A 25,953-nucleotide genomic window follows, 5' to 3' on the forward strand; every position below is an offset into this window, starting at 1 on the left:
TCACATACTAAGTATGCAGGTAGACAACAAGAGAAGAGTTAAAAGCTACTTTTTTTTCTTACATACATATCTATATATACACATACACATATATATATAAAAATATATATGTGTGCGTGTGTGCATGTATTCAAACATTTAACTTCCACAGTGTTCTTTAAATTTCCTCTAATGATATCTGACCCCCTTCCCAAACTACAGCTGCTTCCATGTTCACTTTCCAATACATTAAAAAAACCAAACAAACAAACAAACAAAACCACAAAACACAAAACAAAACCTTGCAATAGAAAAAAAATAATCAGCTAAATCATGTGGGTTCTTCTCTGTTACGTACTCAAGAATTAACAGTTTCCACGCTGTCACGTAGAAAATACCCAGTTCTCGGGTTAAATAAATTCTATGAAGATAAAATAAAACATGATGGAAAGGCAGGTTTTTCTTTTCCCTCTCCTGTCTCTAAATAGAAAAGGAAAATAACCTGAAAACATAATGACTTGTGAGATGGCTTTCTTACATTCTGTTTCAGATATGCTCATAAATAGTTAAGGAAAAGCAGTAATTCTAGAAAAGTTCCTCCGATTAACCAGCCTTTAAACACCTATAGTTGATCAACTCATGGAAATCAGAGGGCAAAAGGTACAATATATCTTCAGCAGTGATGCATTTTTACACCAACGATACCTATTTTATGAGAGAAAAACTACTAAAGATTTAATGGTGCCAATTAAAGAAGCCAAGAGTTTGCATGGCTCAATGGCTGAGTCATAGACCTTTTGCCTATAATAGGTTCCATTATAGCCCTCAGCTCAAGCTGTGGGAAGAGGATTGCAGATGAGTAACAGGAATTAGTATTTTTAAATGTTATTGCAAAGGAAGGTGTCCTTTAAGCATTACGCAGCTGCGACTCTAGCAGAAGCAGAGCAGCTTGCGCTTACTCAGAATCCTAGTTTTAAATGAGATGCTTGGAAATTTGTAGACACCTCACAACTTCAAAACACTATCAAAGAAATTAAGCCCATCAGTGCAAAGCCCTCACAAATTTAACTAGCACTTCATACGCATTTCCAAACTTGAAATACTTCAGTACTTGTAATTTTTGTGCTATGCTATTACCTGTGATTTTTGGTATTCATTTATGTTTACATAAAATAAGGTAAGACCAGGTAGCTGAAGACTAAAGTATTTCGTACTTAACCATAGGATGTCTATAAACAACCGGTGCGATGTACAATTAGGAAAAGAAAATTAAAATGTTAAAGTGCCTCTTAAGATGGCTCCCAGTAAACCCAGGGAAGTATTTGTGCCATAGAGCAATACTGTACACAATTCTGATCATCCACATCAACAACAATTAGACCTCAACTCACAGGCATGGATCATCTTGAAGGAGAAGGCTGAAGGGAATTTAACTTACTTTAGATAGATTGCTATTTATGAAAACATCGGCAGATCCTAAGACAGGAAATAAAAAGAATTAAGAGGGGTAAAATTGGCAGAAGAGCAAATTGGGTATAAAACCAGTGACTAATAAATTTAGGACAGAAAGTCAGATGCCTGTTGCAACATTTAGAGTAATCTGATTTGGGTCAGGGTTTCAAAAAGGAGTACTGGGAGCAAAAGCCAAGTGCTCTTTAAACTGAAGTTTGATAAAGTTATGAAAAGTAGTTCATAAGATGGTGCATGTGACAGCTGGAGGCTCAACTCAGTGGCCCAGGCAATCTTCACAAGTACTTTGTTCCTAATGACTGGTGACAATAAAAATCAACAGCAAAATCTTGTTCAGATTAAAAAATAAATGTATTTTAACAAATGTAATTTGGAATATGACAAACACTGAACATATTATTTCAGAAATGAGTTAAATATGCTTAGAACAACCATTTATGTTTAATTTTCTAGGGGAAGGAAACCTCTATTAAGCAGACCAATAGGGCTGGTAAGACAAGATTCTGGTCACAGAAGTTTTATCTTCAAACCTGAAAAAATGGGTTGGTTACCCAAAAGGCTTTTATAATTAGACTGGCCAATATAGTCAGAAAAAAAACCCTTAAGTATTACCTCTTTTATAAGCCTTACTTCACTCATATCCTCAAATCATTACAGCTATAAATGTGACTACTCAGATACCCCAAGGAAAACCTCTGTGATTTCAAATGTTTGTATTTATAACCTCTTCCTTTGACTGGAAATTGTCTTCGTTCACACAAAATTGTCTTCGTTCACACAAAATGCCATACAAAATGCTGTCTAAAACAGAAAGGGTTACTTTTTAAATACAGATGCAATACTCCCAGTGTCCTTTTGCAAGAGCTTCTGTATTCCTTGGTTTGGATGATTTTCCCAAAACAATGCAGAAGTCATTTATTTTTAGGTACTCTAGACTACAGACATTTGAGAAAAGCAGAAGTAAGCAATTTATGAAATTACTGGTCATCAGCTGGTCATTTACACAGTTACATTATTTAAATATTAGTGATACACTTGTAATGAGTAAGTTAATGCAGGAGATAATGGTATCCACTTGCTATGCATGTGTCTTAACTTGCAACAGGAATATTGCAACTAGAAAGGCTACTGAGAGAATTTCTCTTCTTTCTAATGTTGTGCTGGAAAACTTATTCTTCCTCAAGAGCTTCCTACACACAACACTGCTAACACAAGAGATCTGCATCAATGATAAATGAAGGTAGAACAAATTCTTCCCTCAAAAAAAAAAGAACTCTTTTCCACAGAAATTACCCCAGAGCTCCCAGACCAGAAGTCCCCGACCTGCTTTGACGGCTCTCCAGACCAGTTAATTAACATTGTAAACCCCTTCTCCCATCCCCACTCATTAAGGCCATTAGGTGGTTCACAGGAGTGCTTTGTTTTGGGGTAAGTTTGTACAAGCTGGTGTAGAGATACTCAGAAGAGATGGAGAGGAGCAAGAGGTTTTATTTTTTACATCTACTAGTAAGTGTATCAGACTTAAGTAGTTAATCACTGAATCATACAAGCATTTAGGTTGGAAAAGACTTTTAAGATCATCAAGTCCAACAGTTAACCTAGCACTGCCAAGTCCACCACTAAACCATGTCCCTAAGCACCACATTTACCCGTCTTTTAAATACCTCCAGGGATCGGGACTCAAACATTTCCCTGGGCAGCCTGTTCCAATGCCTGACTGCCCTTTCGGTGAAGAAATTTTTCCTAATATCCAACCTAAACCTCCCCTGGTGCAGCTTGAGGCCGTTTCCTCTTGTCCTATCGCTTGTTACTTGGGAGAAGAGACCGACCCCCACCTTGCTACAACCTCCTCTCAGGTAGTTGTAGAGAGCAATAAGGTCTCCCCTCAGCCTCCTCTTCTCCTGACTAAACAACCCCAGCTCCCTCAGCCGGTCCTTGTAAGACTTGTGCTCTAGACCCTTCACCACCTTCGTTGCCCTCCTCTGGACACGCTCCAGCACCTCCATGTCCTTCTTGTAGTGAGGGGCCCAAAACTGAACACAGTACTCGAGGTGCGGCCTCACCAGTGCCGAGGACAGGGGCACTATCACCTCCCTGGTCCTGCTGGCCACACTATTCCTGATACAGGCCAGGATGCCATTGGCCTTCTTGGGCACCTGAGCACATTGCTGGCTCACATTCAGCCGGCTGTTGACCAACACCCTGAGGTCCTTTTCCACCAGGCAGCTCTCCAGCCACTCCACCCCCAGCCTGTAGCGTTGCCTGGGGTTGTTGTGAGCCAAGTGCAGGACCCAGCAGTTAGCAGTGTTGAACCTCATACAGTTGGCCTCAGCCCAACGATCCAGCCTGTTCAGGTCCCTCTGTAGAGCCTTCCTACCCTCCAGCAGATCAACACTCCTGGCCAACTTGGTGTCATCTGCAAACTTACTGAGGGTGCACTCGATCCCCTCGTCCTGATCACAAAGATACTGAACAGAAGTGGCCCCAACACTGAGCCCTGGGGAACACTACTCGTGACCATCTGCCAACTGGATTTAACTCCATTCACCGCAACTCTCTGGGCCCAGAGGCCATCCAGGCAGTTTTTTACCCAGCAAAGAGTGCTGACAGAGCAAGACAACCTGCAGATCATACTTCAACTACTTGCAGCCCAGGTTTTCTTGTATAATATATGTTTTCCCCTCCACAATGTTTTCTTTGCTTTACTTACGAATACAAGCATCTACCTCTTCAGCATCTACAACTCACAGAATACGTGTTTCAGTTAAAAGGAAAATATGCTGATTGAGATTTTAGTAATTCTGTGTTTGTGGCTTGCAAGAAATAAATTGTTGGTTTTCTAGGATTGAAGTAAGGTAGATATTTTCATGTGCACTACTAATATTCCTTTTATGTATTAGTCCCCACAGTTCCGCATGAGAATTTTTGTTTATCCAATTAGACATAGTTAGTAAAAGCCCTTCAAATGCAGAAAGTTACTTTCTGAAGCTGCAGTGGTTGTATTTTGGATATACTAAAAGACAAAGCAGAACAGAAGACTACACCCAAAGGCTTTTTGCCTTTTTGAGGACAGACAAATGCACAGAAGTAGTCAACCTGGCATCCAAGAAAGCCTGCAGGAGTTGAGGAACAAGCTGTGTTAAGTTTTCTCAAAGGAAGGCTCCTGGCGCAGGTGCCCCTCAGAGCACCCGGCAGCCGCGGCAGGAGCCCGCCCGGGGTGGCGGCGGCGGAAGAGGGAGGAGGTTTGTGGCCGCCTGCGTAACCCCAGGCGCGTTGCCTGGCTGCACGTTTCCACCCTGTGAAATGGAAACAGTGATCGGGTTTGCCTGCCCCGCCAGCATATTCCCACTGACTCAAACTGCTCAAAGGTTCTCTGATGGAAGAAGTTAACAGACATGGAGGGTACGTACCACAGGCTAAAGCCATCCTTCTTGTAGCTGGCTTACTAATACTAACCTGTCAAACAACTCAGGTAACTGTGGTTTCATGCTGTCACTTTCCACTACAAGATCTGCAGCTCCACAGAAAGGCTCAGTTATGCCCAGTTCCCTTCAAATCCAAAGGCAAATGTAACATTTTTAGTATACGTTCTATTCAGTCTTTCAATGTCCTTTCCAAAAAAGGTGGCACTGTACAATCCATTACTTCCAGGTGAGGTAAGGATACACCATCTTGATCAGCCAATGCAGAACTCACTGTTGGGATTCCCCCCTGAAGAGATTATAGGATCATAGAATGGCTTGGGTCAGAAGGCACCTTTAAAGGTCATCTAGCCCAACCCAGGGACATCTTCAACTAGATCAGCTTGCTCAGAGCCCTGTCCAACCTGGCCTTGAATGTTTCCATGGATGGGGCATCTATCACCTCTCTGGGCAACCCGTTCCAGTGTTTCATCACCCTCAGCGTAAAACATTTCTTCTTTATCTCTCGTTTAAAACCATTACCCCTTGTCCTATCACTATTGGCCCTGCTAAAAAGTCTGTCCCCATCTTTCTTATAAGCCCCCTTTAAGTATTGGAAGGCTGTAATAAGGTCTCCCCACAGCCTTCTCTTCTCCAGGCTGAACAACCCCAGCTCTTTCAGCCTTTCCTCACAGGAGAGGTGTTCCATCCCTCTGATCATTTTTGTGGCCCTCCTCTGGACCCGCTCCAACAGGTCCATGTCCTTCCTGTGCTGAGGACCCCAGAGCTGGATGCAGCACTCCAGGTGGGGTCTCACCAGAGCAGAGCAGAGGGGCAGAATCACCTCCCTCGACCTGCTGGCCATGCTGCTTTTGATGCAGCCCAGGATACGGTTGGCTTTCTGGGCTGTGAGAGCACATTGCCAGTTCATGTCCAGCTTTTCATCCACCAGTACCCCCAAGTCCTTCTCCTCAGGGCTGCTCCTAATCCCCTCATCCCCCAGCCTGTACTGATACCGGGGGTTGCCCTGACCCAGGTGTAGAACCCTGCACTTGGCCTTGTTGAACCTCATGAGGTTCACACGGGCCCACTTCTCAAGCTTGTCCAGGTCTCTCTAGATGGTATCCCATCCCTCAGGCGTGTCAGATGCACCACTCAGCTTGGTGTCATCTGCAGATTTGCTTAGGGTGCATTTGATCCCACTGTCTATGTCACTGATGAAGATATTTAACAGTACTGGTCCCAAAACACTTTGCTGGGACAGGGGGTCCCTACACTTTGCTTTACACTGAGGTGTAACTGCTGTCATTTCAGACGCCAGACTGAGCAAATACTGTCTGAACTGAGATTTAAGTTACAACACAGAACTCTGTTCTGTAATTTTTTTTTTCTTTATCTGTAAGCCTCTAGTAGTGGAGATGTAATTCTCTTTAAAAACTTCCCGTACGCGTATTGTTGCTTAGCATATAAACCTGCTCTCCTTCATCACCTTTCCCAGGCCACTTAAAAGCAGTCCGCAGGGGACTTCAGAGGTATACAGACCACAGGTTGAAACCACCAGCTCAAAGAAATCTTAATGGATACACATGGGGTACAAAACCAAGAGATCATCAGTAATCCACTCTATTTTTCTCTTGGGGTGGGAAGACAGCAGTTCTCCAAATGGCCTTTCCATTGCAGTATTTTATTAACTTCAGCATGACAAAGTGGGCTTGAAATCACAGACTTGTTAAAAATCCTTTGATGTTATATATGCTGCCCGAGATCCATTTATGTCAAAGAGCTCAAGATACTTCTCAAGCTCTAGTTCTTTAGGCACAGCAACAAATGAAAAAAGCCTTTGAATGTTATCTAATACGTATTTATGACATGAAAGGTAGGCCTTTCTCAGCTCCTCTAGTAATTGAGCTAAACTAACAAATCAGAAAGTGTCACTAGAACTGGAGGGGAGGGAAAAAAAAAAAAGAAAGAAAAAACCCAACCAAAAACCCCACACTTCCTTTTCTGTGGACAAACACCTCATTTAGCAGTGCCAATTGAGACAACTCTTAATTATAATGTCTAAATCTTACTTTAGTTCTCCAACTATTCTGATTAACATTGTTCTATGAAACATTAAATACCTTATCTTTAGTGCAGACACCTTTAGTACCCTAGCTCCAGCCATTCTTTACACAACCTACAGTGAAATGTAAAAATCCCTATACACAAGTCTTAAACTAGATGTTCCTACAGCCATATCAGGTCTAAATTTTTTTTTAGAGAGAGCGAGCTGTGTCTGAAGCAACCATTTATAACTTACCCCTCATTACCAGTATCAGCTTCTGAGTTACATTTCTAGGTGTTGCTGTGCAGTGCAGCAGGGAACTGCAGGAACTGCTCTGCCGTCCCCTGTTTGTCACTGCTGCAGAGCACCCGGCCGCAACACTGGCAATACAAACATGAAACAAACTGTTAACGAGCAACCTATGTCAAACAAAGATTCCCTGAATCCCAGTCTAATGCCTTAGTTACACAATTATCTGGTTTTCAACAAGTTTTCCTGAAATATTTCAAAGGAGTCTAGCAGAGAGAAAGACTTAGGAACTAAGTAGTCTCCCAGTACTGTAGGCATTTATCCCTATGTCAGCAATCAATGATGCTTGCCCCGGTAAACATTTGCAATATCCTATTAGAAAACTGAGTGAGATATGAATAACAACTATAAAGTCCAAAATTTTAGACTAGTTTTAATGACTACATATTGCCTATACAGTTGTACAAGTAAACTGTGAGGTCAACTTTTTATGGTAAGGTGTCACTTTAAATTCAAACATGCACTGTATATTATAAGCTTGCCACTATATTTAGCAACAATTGGCTGGTACAGAAAGATTTCTTCCAAAAATAAAATAAAGCACTTCATATCATTCAGTGCTCACATGTAAGGAAAATTACAGTATTATCACAGTTATCAGAGTCTTGCAGGGCCAAAAAAGATAGGAAGTACCAGAATACAAGTGGATGGAGGGCCATCTGGAAAGAGAGGAGATGAAAAAGGAGAGTGGAAAAAACAGAGTTCGTATCGACTACTAGATGTTACGAAGTTTATTATGAAGCTTGTTATGAGTCCTCTCTCTCTTTTCTTACAGGAACACTAAATCCAAAAATCTATAGAAGTATTAACTTCTCAGTTACTGTGGTCATTATGTTCTTTTGGTTGCGGGACTTACAGAGACATAATAAAACACAATTTAATTAGCACAATTAAAACTGACTAATGTTTTTCTGATTAAACTGATTGAATTATTCAGTCTGTTTTAAGAAAGAAGTCTATTGTAGGTGGGTATACATTCCTTTTGGGAACTCTTGTATTACATATGAAAATTTCCTCCCCGATTGAAATAACAAGAGTTTATATTTAACAAAATATACAAAAGTGAAAGATGAAACTTAAGTGTTTGGCCCTCCCTACAACATGTTGTATCAATATAGCAAAGACACATTTTGTGCTGTATACTGAAGAATAAAGTGTTGCACTCTTGAAGACAAATACTTGCAATTTTCCAAAATTAAAAGATTAATAATATTCCATAGAAACCTGCCAAGCTCCAGAAGTTAAGATTTCTTGACCTTTAATTTCTACAGCAGCAACCCATGCAATGTGAACCCACTCCCAGAAGTTCTTAATTCTTGTGCTTGCTCGGTGTAAGACACGAGCTGCTGTCTCCTAAGCTTGACTAACACAATAAAACTGCTGAGGAGGAGTGCAGGGAACAGTTGCATCCAGACCCTCGGTACCGATTCAGGGATGAACAGGTGATGGAACGACAGAAGCAGAGATCCACTTGTTTTATTCCATATCTTGTGTAACTGCCCTGCTCTCGGGTTAACCTCTACAATTACCAAATTCCCACACAAGAAGTGGGATTTCCTGCTTTGAACTGTTAAGACTGGTCGTCTCCATCTTCTTGAGCTGCACTCTTAAGCAAGAGCAATACTGGAAAGAGTGACAAGGAGAGCAGGGAGATGGCATGTTTTAGAGTAACATATACGAGTAAGAATTGGAATCGTGAGGTTTATGAATTTGGGTTTTGAATAAATAACAATCTTTATGCCCATCACCTATATGTTCCTCTTCATAAACAGGGGCAACACTATTACCAACCTTGCCCAGTAACTGAGAAAATTCTAACTAAATTGGTGACATATTAAGGTCAGTAAAATCAGAAAGAATGCTGATTCCACAGTTTATAAATCAAATCCCCCCTCAGATCACTAAGCCACCCTATCTCTCAGTTCTGTTTCCTCATAAAGAAGACTAAGAAATTAATTTGAGTTTTATTTCTAACTTCTCATGCTTTTAAATCATTCTCAGTGTTGAAGAAAAAAAAAAAAATTTGGTCCTCAAGGAAAACAATTCATTGACAGATATTGGAGGCATCTTCCCTCATTTCAATGCACATGACGCAGATCTAATGAAATTGTGCCAAGCTCTCCTTGCTAGAAAGGGGATGTTCTTTCATCTCTTCAATAACAAAATAGCTGCAAATACTTCAGCTGGAAGAGCAAAAAAGTCCTCCTTTTCTAAAAAAGAAAACACACCTCTCAAATCAAATCAGTCATTTATATTTGTGTGAAAAAAGGAACAAAAGGTGAGAGTTAAAAAAAATTTAGAAGAAGTTGGAATGTGACCTGTTTGTCACTAATTCAATAAAACAAGACAAAGCCTTGACCTCTAATGGAAATTTTAATTTATCAAAATTTGAGGGAGGATTCAAGGGCTGGTTACTGAGGGCAAGTGCTACAGAAACTTGAGCTGTGTAAGGGTATAAAGGGCCTGAAAGCTCATTGCCAGAGGAAGAGGCAGTCCCTGTCTTCCCTCACCAAGCATTCCCACTCCCACACCACCAGCTTGGGAGACCGTGTGGTCACACAGCAAAGAGATGCTGGGAACGTGACCCGGCCAGAAGTGAGCTGGCCAGATAAGCCAGTTCACCAACAACCAGGCGTACTGATGCAGGGAAGGAGCTAAGGTTCTGCATCCCAGCCCTCAGCCACCTTTATTTGCACGGATTATTTTTTTTTAAGCAGATTAGATATTGAGAGTTATTGAGTTCACACAGCTACGCTGAGAAGCTAGCAGTGGACTGTCTGCCCACAGCACGGTGACACAAAGGTGCACCCTGAAGCAGCGTGCAGAGCAGTAACAGGCACCACTGTGCCAAATGGCTGCCTCTGGCAAGGGCTCAAGAGGCAGGCGACCGAAGCGGCTGGTGCAGGAGAGGTGGGGTGACTCCCCGAGCTCCTCTGTCCCCATTTTAACACGTTGGCCATTTCCTCTCTGTTCCTACTGCTCAGCACGGCTCCATCAGCTCAGCTCAGCCTTTCGCTGCCCCCTCCCCGATCACTGCCTCCTGCCCACGCTCCTACTCTGCTCCCACCGAGAAGCTGCTTCCCCATCTTTAAACCACACCTGCAAACTTGGGAATTTTTCAAAAGAGAGATCTGTACAAACAGATGCTTTAATCGCTGTGAAAAATGCAAGGGTGTTAATCTTGCTCCTTAGCTACCAAACTTTACAACTCTGTTGACAAAAGAAGGTATCAAATATTTATAGATGACATCTCTGAAGAAAAAAACAAATGATTTGTTCCCAAAATCCAGACCACATTACCAGCTGTATAATATATATTTATCTCCATACAATTAAAAGAACACTGATACTTAGAAAGGAAAGCTCTCAAATAGAATAAAGAAAGGACCGGGAGGGGTACATGCATCCATTCTGATACGTTGTTCAGGTGAGACCGTCCCTTTTTAAAAATCCCATTCCAGTATTTTAGCTTCATAATTGTTTGTTTATCAGTTCTTTCATTATAACTCAAATCTGAAAATTCAAAAGTGAAAAGCACTGGCTCACTGAAATGAGGGAGAAAACCTCTGCGGACAGAAGTTAAAAATAAAACTTCAATGTAGTGGTGCCCCACCACAGTGGGAACCGAGACATTTACTCTCCCCAGAGGAAAAAAGAGAGGACACTTACGCAAGTTCCCGACACTTGCATTCAAGATACAAGCAAAGGCAGAATAGTTTAAAACAAATGGATGCCTCAAATTCCACATGAAAGAGCAGGATGGAAGACCAGGAGGAGGATCCATAAGAAAAAGGCAGGAAATTATTACTTCGCCTGCAATTTGTTCCTTATTAAGACTGCCACTGTATTTAAAGAAATAAAAAAATAAATGTAAAAAAAAAAAATCAAGCATCTCTCTTTTCGTTTGCCCCAATTTTCCATCCCTGTAAGTTATATAGGCTGATGATGATACAGACATGAGGGTTTGTATTAGACTATCAGTTTTCAGTCATGAAAAAAAGCTTCTCTGAAACAACAGATTTAAATTTGTTCAAATAAATATAAAATGGGAGAATGTGTTCAGCCATGGGAAAATAAGACGATTGCCAAATCCCACTAGAAGTGACCATCGGCAGATAAAAATACTGTACTGAAGTACTGAACAGCAGCATAAATCTAAAAATATTTCTAGTTAGGCGATTCCTCAGATAATGCTAATGATTTCAAGAAAAAACACATTCAGGTCACCAACGTATTGTAGAAACTTCCAGCATATTCACGCTGAAGAACAAGTCTGGTAACTCTTAAGCCCACAATATCAATATGCTGATGCAGACTTGTGTTTTTATGCTAATGCTGCAAACTGGCTTTACCCAAAACTCGAGAGCAGATAATTTAATGGCACAAATTATTTTCATCATAGTCAAATCATGGCACCTGAGGGAACAAGTATTCCTGAAGTTGCTTGTACCTCCTCAACAGTAAAGAAAAGACAAAAAAATCCATAGCAAAACCACCTCAAAACAGCAAATCTTTGGCCCAAAGGCCTATTCACTGCAGAAATCCCTGCAACACTTTATTTACAAAAGTACATATAGCCTTCTCAAAGGTGAGGAGAAAATAAGCCTTTGGGTATGTTAATATTAACTGTTAGACTGGAATATATCCAAGGAGTTTTAGAACATGAACTTTTGTTGGACAAAGTATTTCATATTAATTATTATATCCTTTGAGAGACCTGTATGTGAAGTAGCTCATGGATGGATCAGGTTATCGGCCTAACAGACTATTCTGCTCCACAGAGGTGAAATAACTTCAATACTTTTAACCAAAGGTAGCTCTAACAGTCTACTTTATTTAGAAAATTATAGTTAATTACATTGAGTACATTGCTCAAATACAGGAGTTCTTCAGAGCCCCAACAAAATACAGCAGAAGCCTGTAAATTTTTAAGAAAAACTTACTATTATCAGCCTTTACTTTTAGATGAATACTATGGATTTTCTTCTCAGCTTTTCCTTCATCATTCTCCACAACTTCTGATACGGCCTAGGTTTTTTTACGTATATTGCACATAAATACACACACACATGCACATATTGATGTATAAAAATAATATACAATTGTAATCAATCAAGGTTCAGTATTAGTGTTTTTTTTAATTCCATTTAGTCTAGCACCTTCAACAATCTTGCCAACACACACTAGTTTGCTGGTCTGTGGACACTTGAAAAGGGAAACTAGAATTTCCAGCCATGAGATTTTGCTGAACATGCAGCATAGACAGTACCCCAAAAGACCAGCTAGCAATCACATGTAATAGCCTCTGTGTCAAAACAATAAGTAAAATAGTGTTTTAAAAAAATTTGGAGTTGTTCTACTTACTGACAGGAAAATAGTCAAAAGGTAAACACTCAAGGGATGAAAAACCTAACAGTTCTTCTCTGGAGCTGTGGGACATTACTTACGAATATTAATTTATGGGAAAAATCCTAACCATCTGAAATGATACCATTTCTTACTAAATAAAATTATAGGACACACGTTGTAAGATAATTGGTTATGTGACAACAGTAAGGAGATGAGTAAGAAGTCAGTCTCTTCTTACTACTCTTAGGCATTAGAACAATTAAATACCCAGAGAAAGTCAACTTCATTTTAGTGTGCCAGCAGTAACTGACTTAACACACAGTCTCTGTTGGGTTATGATACTGCGTCAAACTACTCCCGCTGATAGCGGTTTTCATTAATATCCCTCTCCATTAAGGCATATGCAAGCGTAAGTTAAACTGAGGCAGCAACACAGGGTTTGAGAATGCAGGAAGGGCCTGTGACAGGGGTGACCCAGCTGGTGACTCAGCAGGACTTTCCCGGCCTCTTCCCCTGCAAGGGAGGGCAGGAAATTTCAAAAGAATGTGTTCATACCAAACACAGCTATGAGTTATGATTTAAAACAAAGTCACATGCCCGCAGATAGTAAGGCCAGCAGAGTAAACCTGGCAGTGAACCGGTAACACACACAAAATGAATTCTTTCTCCACAAGAAGCTGGACACCGCAACCCAGCGTCCTTTAACACTGCTGGTGCCCACCATTGAGCTCTACTATTTAGTCGAGCATGGAGGCTATACTGCAACTGTTTGTCATTTAAGTATTCCTATGTTTGGCTATAAATAATGTAGGTCACATTTGTGGAACATGATTAACGAACAGGACTCGAAACTTCAGCCCACACGGTAGCCGTGGGTAAATAAGAAGCTCTATATAACAACACACCCAGGACAGGCTATTCTTAGCAGAGGAAACTCCTACACTTGCTCCATCACTAATAAAACTCTCTGAAAATAATGACAGGTAAAAGCAACAGCATAGCATTAGACCCCCCAGAAGCCTGTCTAACCTGATATCCCCTCTCTGAAAAAGTCTGTGGAAAAGCACAAGAACCAGACACGCACCCAGTAGATGCGCCCCAATAACAAACTCTCAGCCACGCATTTACGGCACAGATCTGCTGAGCCAAATGTGGTGCCCTCATGTTTATCAAATGATGATGCATTTTTCTGCAGAGCATCTCAGAGATCAGCATCTTAATGTGCAGTTCCGAGCCACCACATCATAATTTGCTGAATACCTTAAAAGAATTCAAGGAGACAAAAATAGGTGACAAACAACCCTTGTTTCACATTCACCTTCTTCATGCACCCATACTACTCACAATTTAAGAGGCTTTCACCATCTCGCTTCTTCGCCCCTCCCCTCCCCCCCCAAATCACACACCCCCCTCCGTGCTCCTTCAAGTGCTACTGCATTTTCTGAGGCCTGAGGAAGGGACCCAGAGCTGCACAGCACTTGCCACATCGGCATACCATGCATACATGTAGCACCATGATAACAATCTTTGTTTTGCTCTCTACTACTTCCATAAGTACCGTTTTATTTCTTTGACTGTCATAGCACATTTTCAGATAGCCATTGAACACCAAGACCCTGTTCTTAAGGAGAGGTTTTTGCCTGCCATTTCACTGCCCAGGCACCACAGAACCATAGAATCATTTAGGTTTAAAAAGACCTTCAAGATCATCAAGTCTGCCCGTAAACCTAGCACTGCCAAGTCCACCACTAAACCACGTCCCTAAGCACCACGTCTACACATCTTTTAAATACCTCCAGGGATGGGGACTCAACCACTCCCTGGGCAGCCTGTTCCAGTGCTTGATAACCCTTTCGGTGAAGAAATTTTTCCTAATATCCAACCTAAACCTCTCCTGGCCATGCCTTGGCTCACACAGCTTACAGCCAAGCAACTGACATTCCTGTTGTATTTCTAATTATTTAGTTACATTGTTGTCAGGCTCTTCACCATGTCGGCACTTGGCACTCGGCTTCGAGTATGTTAACAGCAGCAGCAAACTTTGCCATCTGACTTTTCACTCTTTCCCAGATCATTCAGGAGTATTTTGGAGAGCACAAGCTCACAAGCCCAACGCAGATGCCCCCACTGTGAAAACAAGCAAGCTACTCCTACCCTCTGCTTCGCACCCTGGCCGATTACCCGGCCGCAGCAGAACCCGCCTCCCCACGCCAGGGCCACCGAGCTCCTCCAAACGCCTTTGGTGAAGGACGTTTCAGAAGAGGGCTTGAAAAACCAAGTACACTGACTGAATGTCCCAACGCTACGGTGGTTCTTATGAATCTATCAACCTCCACCAAAGCCAGCAACTCACTGCTAACAAGGTCCTAATAACCATGTCTAGTTTTCAGCTATTAATCTAAACCAGCTGAATTGTCAATCACCAGCTCTATCTCCCAGCCAAAACAATATGCAGTTTTGCAAACAAAAAAAGAAATAACGAGTCCTAGAATTGACATAGCAATTTCTTTCAAGTTAAAAGCAAAAGAACTTCACTTTCCTTCCAACGTATCTAAGAACAAAACAGTAATTTGGTTAACCACAAGTATTACAGCCTTCCCATGATAAGGCTAGCTTCAAATCACTGAAAAATAATTACTAAGATGGCTTCTGTTGATTTAAAAGTGTATAGTGATTTCCATTTCACTGACTATATTCATTTTGTTGATTCATTTTATACAAATAAAAACAAACCAGTCATTTAAATAACTGTTCTTCAGTGAACAGTTTTCTGCCAACTGACATGAAGAGAAAACCACGACACAGACAGGAGAGCTACAAATTCTGTATTCAGTCTTAAAAGCGGGGGTTTCACACATCTGCATTTTTCCCCAGGGGGTGGGGAGGAGCTGGGTTTTCATTGACTTGAACAATATTTATTTCATCCAAACAGTTTTCAAGGGGGAAATGCCTGCCTGTCAAGAGTTTCATTACTACAGACAGGTCTCAAACTAATTACTTAATGGGAAGGTATGTTAACAATAACTTTTACCAAATAAAAACTTAACAGAAGTAGGCTAACAGAAGTTACTTGGCTAGCTACAACTGTTTGAATTACTGATTTTAATCAAATAACTTGAGTTATCATGTGGTTTTCCTCTAATTATTTAGTTTCAGCACTTACCTTTGTTCAAGCTATTCATCTGCAGTTCAGAACTTTGTAATAGGTTGCACAGCTCATTTAAGGGTTGAACTGCCTGCGTTTTACCTCTTCACTGATTAAAGGGAAATGAATGTCCCAAGAACATTTAACAAGCCTGTCCATTCCACAAGTAAACCTTCTCCCCCCAAACCACCTCTTGCTGCCAAAAAAAGTTCTACTGGATGGTCAGATGAAAACAAGGAATTAATGCCGGTGAAGAACACCGCAGCTTTAGGGCACAGCCGATCTCAAGTCTTCCCTTCCCACACCCCCACCATCACTAGTTGTGAAAGATCCCAGTGTCGCTGCTTCTTGTTCCTTTACTGTCTTAGAAGTCTTACGTTACCATTTCTACAATTTTCTTTTTTTCTGCTAGATGTGTCAGTCCTCAACTTCAGGGTAAAAACCACATCTGCTACTTCTTTTTCTGATCCCCAGTCTTAATCTACTGATTTCTCCATGCTGTTATTACCCCCTTTCCAAATATCTGCTCATTCTCTTGGCTTTTTTCGTATAGTCTTGAGTTCTTTCCTTTTTCAACCTGCTTACCCACACAGTCGATAACACAAGGTGTATTGTCAAGAGCTGCTTTCTCAAGAAGGAACACACAATTCCATGTGTGTGCAAGAACTGTAGTTTAGGTTCTCCAAACAAAGCCTGTGCGTGGAGGTGGGGGGAGAGGAAAGGCCAACACAGGTATAAAATTTCACACCAATTTTGAGGGGGGCAGGGGAGAGAAAGATATTGAACGTATTTTTTGCCCCTTCAAGAGGAGAGCTTCCTCCTCCCTCCCAGAAAGACAGTGCCCTTCCCCTTGCCCAGCTTAGTCCCCAGTCTCCCTCCCAGGGCTTCCCCACCCTATGGCACCTCCAGCGCTCCCCCCTCCTCTCTTCCACAGGGAATGTGGAAGCCTCTCCCAGCTGCTGAGCTGCTCCATCTACCACTCCTTGTCAGCTGCCTCTCTGCAGCGCATACATCTGATTCCCAGACCCACCTCACGCTGTGCGGAGCGGCTAACAGAAGCAGCCGGCAGGCAGCAGTGGAGGGGACTGCTGAGCAGCTGCTTTCCGCACAGGCCTGGGACACTGGCTAGGACAGCTGTTTTTATGATTTATTAAGCTTATTGTAGCATCGTATCATTGTGACTGCATTCCAACAATTGTCTCCAAATATTTATGGGCAGAGCTACTTGGCATTAATTACTGACTGGTTTAAAAAAAAAAAAATTTAAACCTCTAATATCTTGACCACCTATTCATTCAGCACCAAAACCTCTTGAATGATGACTCATAGAGCCAGAGGCAAGCAATGGCAAATGCAAAGATCCCAAAAGGCACTTTTTCAGCTCAAGCTTAACATACTAACATGTAGTCAAGCCTGCTAAGCTACAGAGGATCAAGATGTTTTACTGTTTTTAGCTTTTAATTGAAAAATGACATGGAAGCAGTACATTTGCATTGAAACTCAGCAGATCAGAGACTCAACAAAATAAAACTTCTATCCTATTCGAGATTTCATTTAAGCCTCAGAAGATTTGGTTTCAGACTACGATTCACATTTGCTGCCTTCTCCTTGCATAAAACTGTTGCCCCATCACTTTTCAGTTGCATTACTTAGTGCTGAAGACGTTCACCCTGGAAATTTTTTCACATGTAGAAATTTCAGCTTTAACTTAAAACCACAAAACTTTCTCTTAGGATTTGAAGAAAACCCTCGGTTTGGCCAAAACAAACCCATTACTAACACATACTTCTTTCTCCAAGTGGCAAATACAAAAATTAATAGTTGAAATTACAATTCTCATACATGCTTTCCATTTTCCCCTCAAAGGAACCAGCACGAAACAAAGCAGGTATTCAGCTCGTCCTGCTGCTGTATCATATTTTGGTCTATCCATAATGTTATCCTGTAAAAATTACTGTAAGGACATTAGCAAGCTACCTGAGCCTCATTTTACCTTCAGCTTCTGTGCACCAAGAAAGCCACATAACCAGTAACAACCAGGGGAGTCAAACAGAGGCAACTATTCCAAAACCATAGATCTTGTGTATCCTGCAATGCATTTACAGTAATTTAAAACATTTTCTATTCATTGGAAGTAGCTTACCTGAAGGACAGGCACTTTTTGTGGTGTGTTTTGTGGTGACTGGTGAAGCTGTGCCCAAGGCTGATGATGAGGATGTGGGGGTGGTGAAGACTGATGATGTATCCCTGGATGAGGCTGCATGGGAGGACAGGTTGGCATTTGCTGTTGAAAAGACTGCTGTTGATTAGGCAGCTGCTGGCCAGATATTAGTCGCTCTTGTATTGCTTGTGGATCTGCAAGGCCAACACCTGGACAACCATTTGGTCTCATGTGCCCACCCATCTCCCGTGGTGTTGAAGACATACCCATAAACGGACGATTCTGTTGCATGTTTCGGGGGCCCATATTCCTTTGTCCAATTCCCATGGCACCAGGGGGCTGGTGTGACGGCTGAGGATGGGGTATATTTGGATAACTGCCAACTTCCATTGGTATTCCAGCACTACCAGGTCTAACCTGTGGAGGAGGTGTACCTGCTGGATTACTCATTGCTTTCATAGGTGACATGGGAGGTGGAGAGGCATAAGTTCCCTGAGGCTGTGAAGGGTGCATAGTTTGCGTGTTCATTTGGTTAAGTGAGCCACTAGGGTGAATGGGTTGCTGGTGCATTAGTCCTTGACCACTGTTTGATGGAAATCCGACAGCATTTGGGTATCTTGGTACAGATTGATTCATTGGAGTGTTATTTGTAAGGCCTAAATTCTGATTCATCCCTGTATTATTAACTAATCCCTGATTAAGGTTACTGTAAGGATATCGAGAATACTGCCCTGAGTTGTTTATAGTAGGTGAGGGTACCGTCTGGCTCCGAGAACTAAAATTAAGTGTTTGCGGCCTAACAGCACCCTGCTGGGGAGGATTAGGGGAGAATCTGGGACTGTGGGCTACTGATTCTCCATGGAGAGCAGTGGGGGGATGGTGGTGAAATTGCTGGACTGAGTGTCGCAAAGAAGGTGCCATACTGGGATTCTGCTGGGGCACATGAGACAAGTGGCCAGGTCCTGAGGTGGCAATGAAAGGGTTTCCCTGATTGAGGCCTTCTTGGCCTTGCGAGAACTGGTTCATCCTCTGCTGTTGCGGCTGACCGTGCTGCTGCATTGAAAAATCACCACGAGCCATGTAGTTTCCCATCTGCTGCATGTGCTGAGGATGGCCCTGCCCAGGGGGCCCGGAGGGTGCCTGTGGCGGCTGCGTCGGTTGCGGTTGCTGCTGCTGTTGCTGCTGGTATGGTGCTCTTATCTGGTCTGGCACTTGAACTGCCCGTGGTCCCCACATGGAGCCACTGTCTACAAAGGGTTGCCCATGTCTTTCGTTCTGCATGCCGGGATAGACTCCCATCTGACCACCAGCACCACTGCCATGAGGAACCTGAGGAACCGGAGGGTTGTGATATTGTGAATGAGGAGACGCTATACCATTCCCAGGGGCATTGCTTATCATCCTGTTCGGCTGATCCATCAGGTGCATTTTCTGCTGTTCGTATTGATTATAGTGATCAAAATGGGTCAACTTGGCTTGATTTTGATTTGCAGGGGGATGATGAAGAGATGACTGTAAAGAGGGAAATCCTTGATCCATGGGCATTTGCTGCCCCATCGGATTTACTGTATTTTCAGGATATCCACATTCTCCAAGACCTTCCAACCCTTCACTGAAAATATTCCCATCTTCTCCAAACAGACTCATCATTCCTGGATCTGCCATCTTTTTCCAGCACACAGCTCCTCGGAGCTACAACTAGAATGCTAGTCTGTGCTTCACCTCAGTGAGGTGTTTTGTCCTCAAAGCCTTTAATCCTCAACTAATCTCCTTCATGTCATTCCATATTTCCTTAATTCTTTTGGACCACGCAGTGTCAGGCAAAGTCTGGTTACTGCTCCTAGAAAAAGCGGGGGAAGGGGAAGAAAGAGAGGAAGATATTGAAATAAATAATGTCAGGCAATAGAAAGAAAACACACTTGACTGTTTTTTAGACAATGTTAGCTAGTTTCAGCCCCTGAAATACATCTTAAAAATCTATTTCACTTTACGAAGGATTCATTAGCTTTATCAGAAGCTTTATTATGATAGAGAGTTAGGAAGCAAGCAAAACACTAGCCTTAACCTTAGATTAATCCGTTCACTACACTTCCTAGTGCTCCTTTCTTGGCTGGAACAGAACAAAAGAACACAACATGCAGCAGCAGCAGCTGCCACAGCAGGTAGGCAGATGCATGAATACAGCCAAGCAGCCCATCTGCCGAACTAAAGCCCTGAAAATGCTCTAGTTACCAACAGCATGTCCTTAACCTTATTCCCTTGAGCTGCGTAATCAGATGAGCAAGCAGAAGCACCAAGTCCTATGACAGACTAAAGTTAGTTATATGGACAACGGATTTTTCAAATGCACACAGAGGTGACCCTCTAAAACATACTAAATTGCAAGACTTAACATTTAGGAAGCCAAAAAAAAAATATTTTTTTAAAACACATAATTTCTCTTCATTTAATGAAGTTGTAAACTGAAAGACATGACGCTTCTTCCCATGTAAGCAAAACGATATGCTCAATTTGTGTAAGAAAATTAAATTTGAGAGCTTCATTCTATGATCAGGTAGATTTCTCAATCCATATCCTAATTTGTCTCATGATGATAACAGGGAACACTGTCACTGGAGTTCATTATTCATCTTCAGGCAATCGTGCTACTAACTGCAACTACAGCACTTCAGAAGACCACACTGAAGTTTTGTTCTCTCCAGAATTACAATCTTGGAAACTCATTCAGAAGAATTAGTAATGGCAAAAGAATAATAAAAATGCTAACCTAACAAGGCACACACTTGGACTTGGGAAAAAAGAAAAAAGCAACACACAGTAGCAGAGCAGATTCAGAAAAGTTCCCGTTTAGGTTTTTCACGTTGAAGACTGGCATGTTCTGAAATGTGTCCCCTGTCCTCTCCCCGCAACAACTTCAGAGATTTTGTTTGCATCTGTTTATTATGAACAAAACTAGTCTAATGCTATCTTTTCTTCTTAAGATCAGAATTTAAAATGCTATGTCTTATATCTCAAAGTAAACTTTAAGATGGTAGTCAAGGAATCCCAATCACATATCAAATAAACACAACTATTTTTGCATCTTTGTCATAATTTAGTAGTGACTGTACCTGCAGATACCAGCTTGCCCTTAATCAGTGATCAAAGAAAAGATTTACAAGTTTGTACTTTCACATCTTCCTTTTTGTTGCAGAGGAGGGATGCTTTCAGTCACTTTGGATGCAAAATGCCAGGCCAGACTATTTTAACTGAAGGCAATTGGTCCCAGACAAGTTTTAGGGAGAAAATATCAGCACATTTATTACACTTCTTGTAGCCATTGTCAAGAGAACCTTCTACAGTATGAAGTAGAGGGCAAGAGGAAAAGCACAAGCATTTATCACTCCTCTTAAAATAGCATTTGAATGTCACCTTTAAAACCACACTCTTAAATCTCTTTAGTGCTTGGCTGGGATATTAACACTTGTATTTCTAAATCACTTGGGGGTAAATTCCCATGAGCCATCTTCATATCACTAATATCTATTTCTTTTGATTTGATTTTCTTTATTAAGCAGAAGCTATCTGTAACATTTCCCACCTTAATCAGTTTATTAAAGCACAGCATAAGGAAGCTCCAACAACAAGGTGAGAAGGAGCCTCCTTCACCAAAACAAGCTTTTGGTTATTAGACTGCTCCAGAGCAGACCACTCTGCCATGGTGAAGATCCCTCCAGTGATTTAAGATTGCTCGAGGACTTCTCACACTGCTACCTCTGCTGATGCACACTGCCATCAGGAGCTGGCAAAGCTGGACATCAGCATGTACCAAGGGTTTCCATCTAACGGAACGGTCTCTTTGCTTGGAAATGCTAAAAAGCACAGTGCACAGACACTGTTACCTCCCAACCACTGACGTAATCTGGGCATTATCAAACTTGAGCCAAGTAGAGGATCTCACCCATCAGCTAGCCTATTTACAGCCAGAGAATTATGAACAGGTAAGAATTTTCACTCATTTTATTATATAAAAAATGCCTACTAAAAGAACCATTTTTGAAGATAAGCATGCTCTACTCTTCTGAAGCACTAATGAAACATTGCAACAAAAATAACCGAAATCTACACAGAAGAATTCTCTTTGCTATCTGTTATGGACGAGCTAACAGAGCATCTCCAGAAACAAGGCTACAAGCATCAAGCACACATTTGAGTCGCACTGCTTCCCTTACTGTTCATCAGCTGACCGGCTTCCAGTAAAATTCAGGTGACAGTCAGCCACCAGTAACAGTCAACAGTGGCTAACAGCAGTTAGGACCTGCTACCACACACAGAAAACCAAGGTAGGAAAGGGTAAGGGTGTTGTTTAATTAAACACACTTTAATTCTGCCCAGCTGACTCCATCCCAATTTGCAGGTTTGGGCTAGGGACTGTCCCTTACAAGGAAACAGACGTGCTATGGAACCTAGCACTCGCCTGGCTTCCTGAGCACACGCTGTTTAAAAAGAAAAGTAACCTCCAAGTTTACGATGCAGTTTGTATGCAAACAAATCCATCATCTAAATTAAGAACGAAAACACTGTTTGCCACTATTTATTTTAGCTCTGCATTTTTATCTGAAGTGTGAATCGATTTAATGTTTGAGCTGTTGATGCTAAAGCTATTAGTTTGAAACACAGCATAAGAATGCGTTGGAGAAGATGTCTTTCAACTGTAGTTTAAGCTTAGCCTTAAATTTAATGACCACAGCCCTTTACAATCAGAATTTGTGCTCTCACAAACCTTTTTCTACTTCCCCAAATACAAGGCACACCTCTGATGTGATCTATGGCTAACAGCACATGTTGAAGAATTAAAGACAGAAGCAGCTAAAGCCCGATCAAAATTAATTGACCAACTTTTTGTTAAGAAAACAGTCAATATTGGAATTACCTAGTAAGCTCTCAACCTCCTATGCTAACAGGATAGACGTCTTCTGTATAGTTAAGCAAGTCATGAGAGTCACAGCCTTATTGTAAGTTGCAATCTTTTCTTTGCTTCTTTCACTACAAATAAAGCAATTTCTCTGCTTAAATCCTCCAGGCTCATCGAAAAAAACCCCAAACCCCACACAAACAAAGGTAGGACCTGCATCAAGCAATAATTCTAGCTAACATGAATTTACTAAGTGCCACTGTTCAGTTCCCCATGAAAGCAGACAACTAACAGCAAGACTGACCATGTTAAGCTCCATTTAATGTCTTTTTTGGATTAAGTAGTTTAAAAATATATATTTGTGCATCTTCTTCTCTACTATCCCATAAGTTAAAACCAACAGACATTCACAAAGCAATGACTATTTTCCAGGCCTTAGAAAGGCGGGTTGCTGAACAAAACTGTGAATGTATGAAGAGATAGTGAAACTTTTTTTTTTTTTTTAATAATCTTAACCAAACTATACAGATTTTGCTACAAAATTCTACAGCTTTTCTGTTCTCGAACATGAAAGATTGCATCAACAGGACTGAACTCAAAGAGTCAATATGTTTCCTTAAGACTGCCTAGACAACCTACTTCTGTTCAAAGCAATGGTATGATCCCAGCTACCAGGACACAGTCAATTGCTTAATAACCCTGTTGTCTCAACAGACAAAGCTTACATTTACTCCAGTCTGCAACATTCCAGTCCTAAACAGCTAGACCTCAAATTTAAGTAGTAGTTAACCATTGCTCAACTTAATATTTCAGGACTACAGGGACTCAGTAGCCTTGGGCAGCTTCCCACTTTTATGACTGGAACAAAACTGGCTGCTGCGTGTGTATAACCTGATCTAGGGCTGCAAAAACTAAAACCTGAACTTCATTAGCCTTGCTCCCAAAGCAGCAGATCCCAGCACTCAAGACCAGCAAACAGATGCACGTGCCCTGCGCAATGCCATCCTCACATTCTGCCATTCAGGAGAACGTTTTGTAAATCAACCGGTCCTTCGATTCAACTCTCCATCCTTCTACACAAGAAATTTAGCAGCATGTCTTGATGGCCTTGCAGCAAGTGAACAAAATACACAGAATGTGTGAATGCAGCTAATACTGACTGCTCGAAGCTTTAAAGTGAGATGTGTCATGCAGAGTTGGTATTTTTACAGCTATCAGTTGATATCTCAGACAAAACTCTTAAGTACTTGACAGACACAAACAAAACAGTTACTCACATAATGGAACTATGCACCTCCAACACAATACAATAAACACTGCAAATACCGTCCTATTTTGAAGAAGTAGGCTAAAAAGGCCTCTCATGCTAAAAACCAAAGCCATGCCAAAGGTCATTTTGAGACTGGAGCCTCAAAATGTAGGATTAAACATTAGGCTACTAAATCTGCCTTTAAACACTGCATATTTAAACTGCTTTTCAAAACTGCTAAGCTCCTGCTGGCTGCTAGGGGTAGTAATTTAAGCATTTGCCGCATGGAAGTAGATGACACAAATGACAGCAATTAAAGTCACATCCTTATTTTATGAACAAAGTTGGAGGAAAACATCCACCAAAATCTTCATAAACACATGTAACACCCTGACAACATAGGAAAAGTCACACCAAGACATTCAAAGTGGGGAAGATGACTGGTGAGACGTCTACCTTTCAGCTCATTTACCTACTGAGCGAATAGCGCTGCTGATGCCAGGACAGTTATGCAAGTGCCTAACCGCGTCCATGGGAAGCACGCCTAGTCTCGTACAGACTAGCCAACACGGAAGAGCAGATCTGTAAAGTGATCGCAACATGATTTCTGACTCTAACTTCCATAGAAACTTGATTATCTGACTGCCTAAAGACACTTTTTTTTTTTCCTTTATACAGAACACTTTCCTAGTGTACACTTCACGCAGTACAGCTGTGTTAAAAATTAAGTCCGTATAGTTCGTATCAGATCAAAGGACGCCAGGAATCTCGTTCCCCCCGCCCCGGGAAAGGCAGATGGGACTTGCAAGGATGAAAAGAATGACCTCACACACTTCAGGAATATTCTCCCCTCAGTGGGAAGAGTCAGCAAATACAGTATAAGCATTTGTGAAAAGCTTAATTTCACATCTATCTGAGTAAAATCCAGTCAGTTCTTCATGGAAACACATCCTTACAGAAATTTGCTGTGGCAAAGTTTTACCAGTTGTTAAACTAAAAATTAGGGGGCGAGGAGTGAAAACCTCACATGCCTGTCCTCAAAAGTTACAGTTTTTACATATGTGCAGTCAGCTAAAAGCAATGAATGCTATTCAATAACATCTTCAACATCGGGCAAGAAATCCATGAAATTGTAAGTTTCCCATACAATATTTAAGTAGAAACCAGCCTGCTTTTTATTTCCTTAATGCATCACGTACTTTGGCAAAGAACAGGCTTTTACAGAGGCAACTGAGGGCACAACAGCCTTCGAATATTTGGCAGCTTGTTGCTGTCAAGCAGCTGATGCAGGAATGACCAGCTAGAGTTCAGCCTGTGCCACACATTTGGAAACAATATCCTACGTCATTCAAGTTCACAGGAGCTCCGATACGAGACTACAACAGCATCACGTAGGAGTACTCTGACGCAAACCCACCGAGCCTTGTTGTTACATCATATGCTCCCATTGCAAATGACTTCCGTATTTGCTGTACCAGTTGGGCTGCAAACTCATTTCCTAACATGGGGCGCTGCTAATTTTAAGCCAGCACCTATAACATTCAGTAAGAAGCCTCAGCATGTCTTTTCTTTCTAGCCCAGAAGAAAAAGGGGGAAGTTTATAGCCATTTATTAGAAGTATGTACTTGGAGGTTTTTAATGAGGTAACCAGAGGAACAGAAAAAATGGTTTGTACATTTAGGTACATTACAAATATGAGGTGGGAGGAGGGGGGACAAGCCAAAGCCAGAAACACTTCAGTTTTAGCATTACGTAGCCTGGAATTTTAAGAGGCCTTTTTTGGTCATACGACCACCCTCTCTCCCAACATAAGTTTAAAATAAAGATGTGAGGAGGAGAGGGTTTATCTAAAAATAGTCCCAGATAAGAGAAACAATTACAGTCACAAAAATATTTCAGGAATACTTTTAAAAATATTTGATGGCGGCGTTATCTTGCCAATGACTGTA

At 41.5% G+C, this 25,953-nt stretch overlaps 1 protein-coding gene across 2 annotated transcripts in view; it reads right to left on the minus strand.

The window, feature by feature from the left end:
• The window catches only part of CHD7 (chromodomain helicase DNA binding protein 7), a 135,247-nt gene that overhangs the window by 72,233 nt on the left and 37,061 nt on the right, over nt 1-25,953 (minus strand). For both annotated transcript variants that reach the window (XM_082321021.1, XM_082321022.1), the window contains exon 2: nt 17,844-19,701. In XM_082321021.1, the coding sequence (XP_082177147.1) occupies nt 17,844-19,526 (1,683 nt within the window). In that variant the 5' untranslated portion in view covers nt 19,527-19,701. The remainder of the gene's footprint in view (nt 1-17,843; nt 19,702-25,953) is intronic.

Source organism: Platalea leucorodia, assembly GCF_965183815.1.
Source record: "Platalea leucorodia genome assembly, chromosome: 1".
NCBI classification, from domain to species: Eukaryota; Metazoa; Chordata; class Aves; order Pelecaniformes; family Threskiornithidae; genus Platalea; species Platalea leucorodia.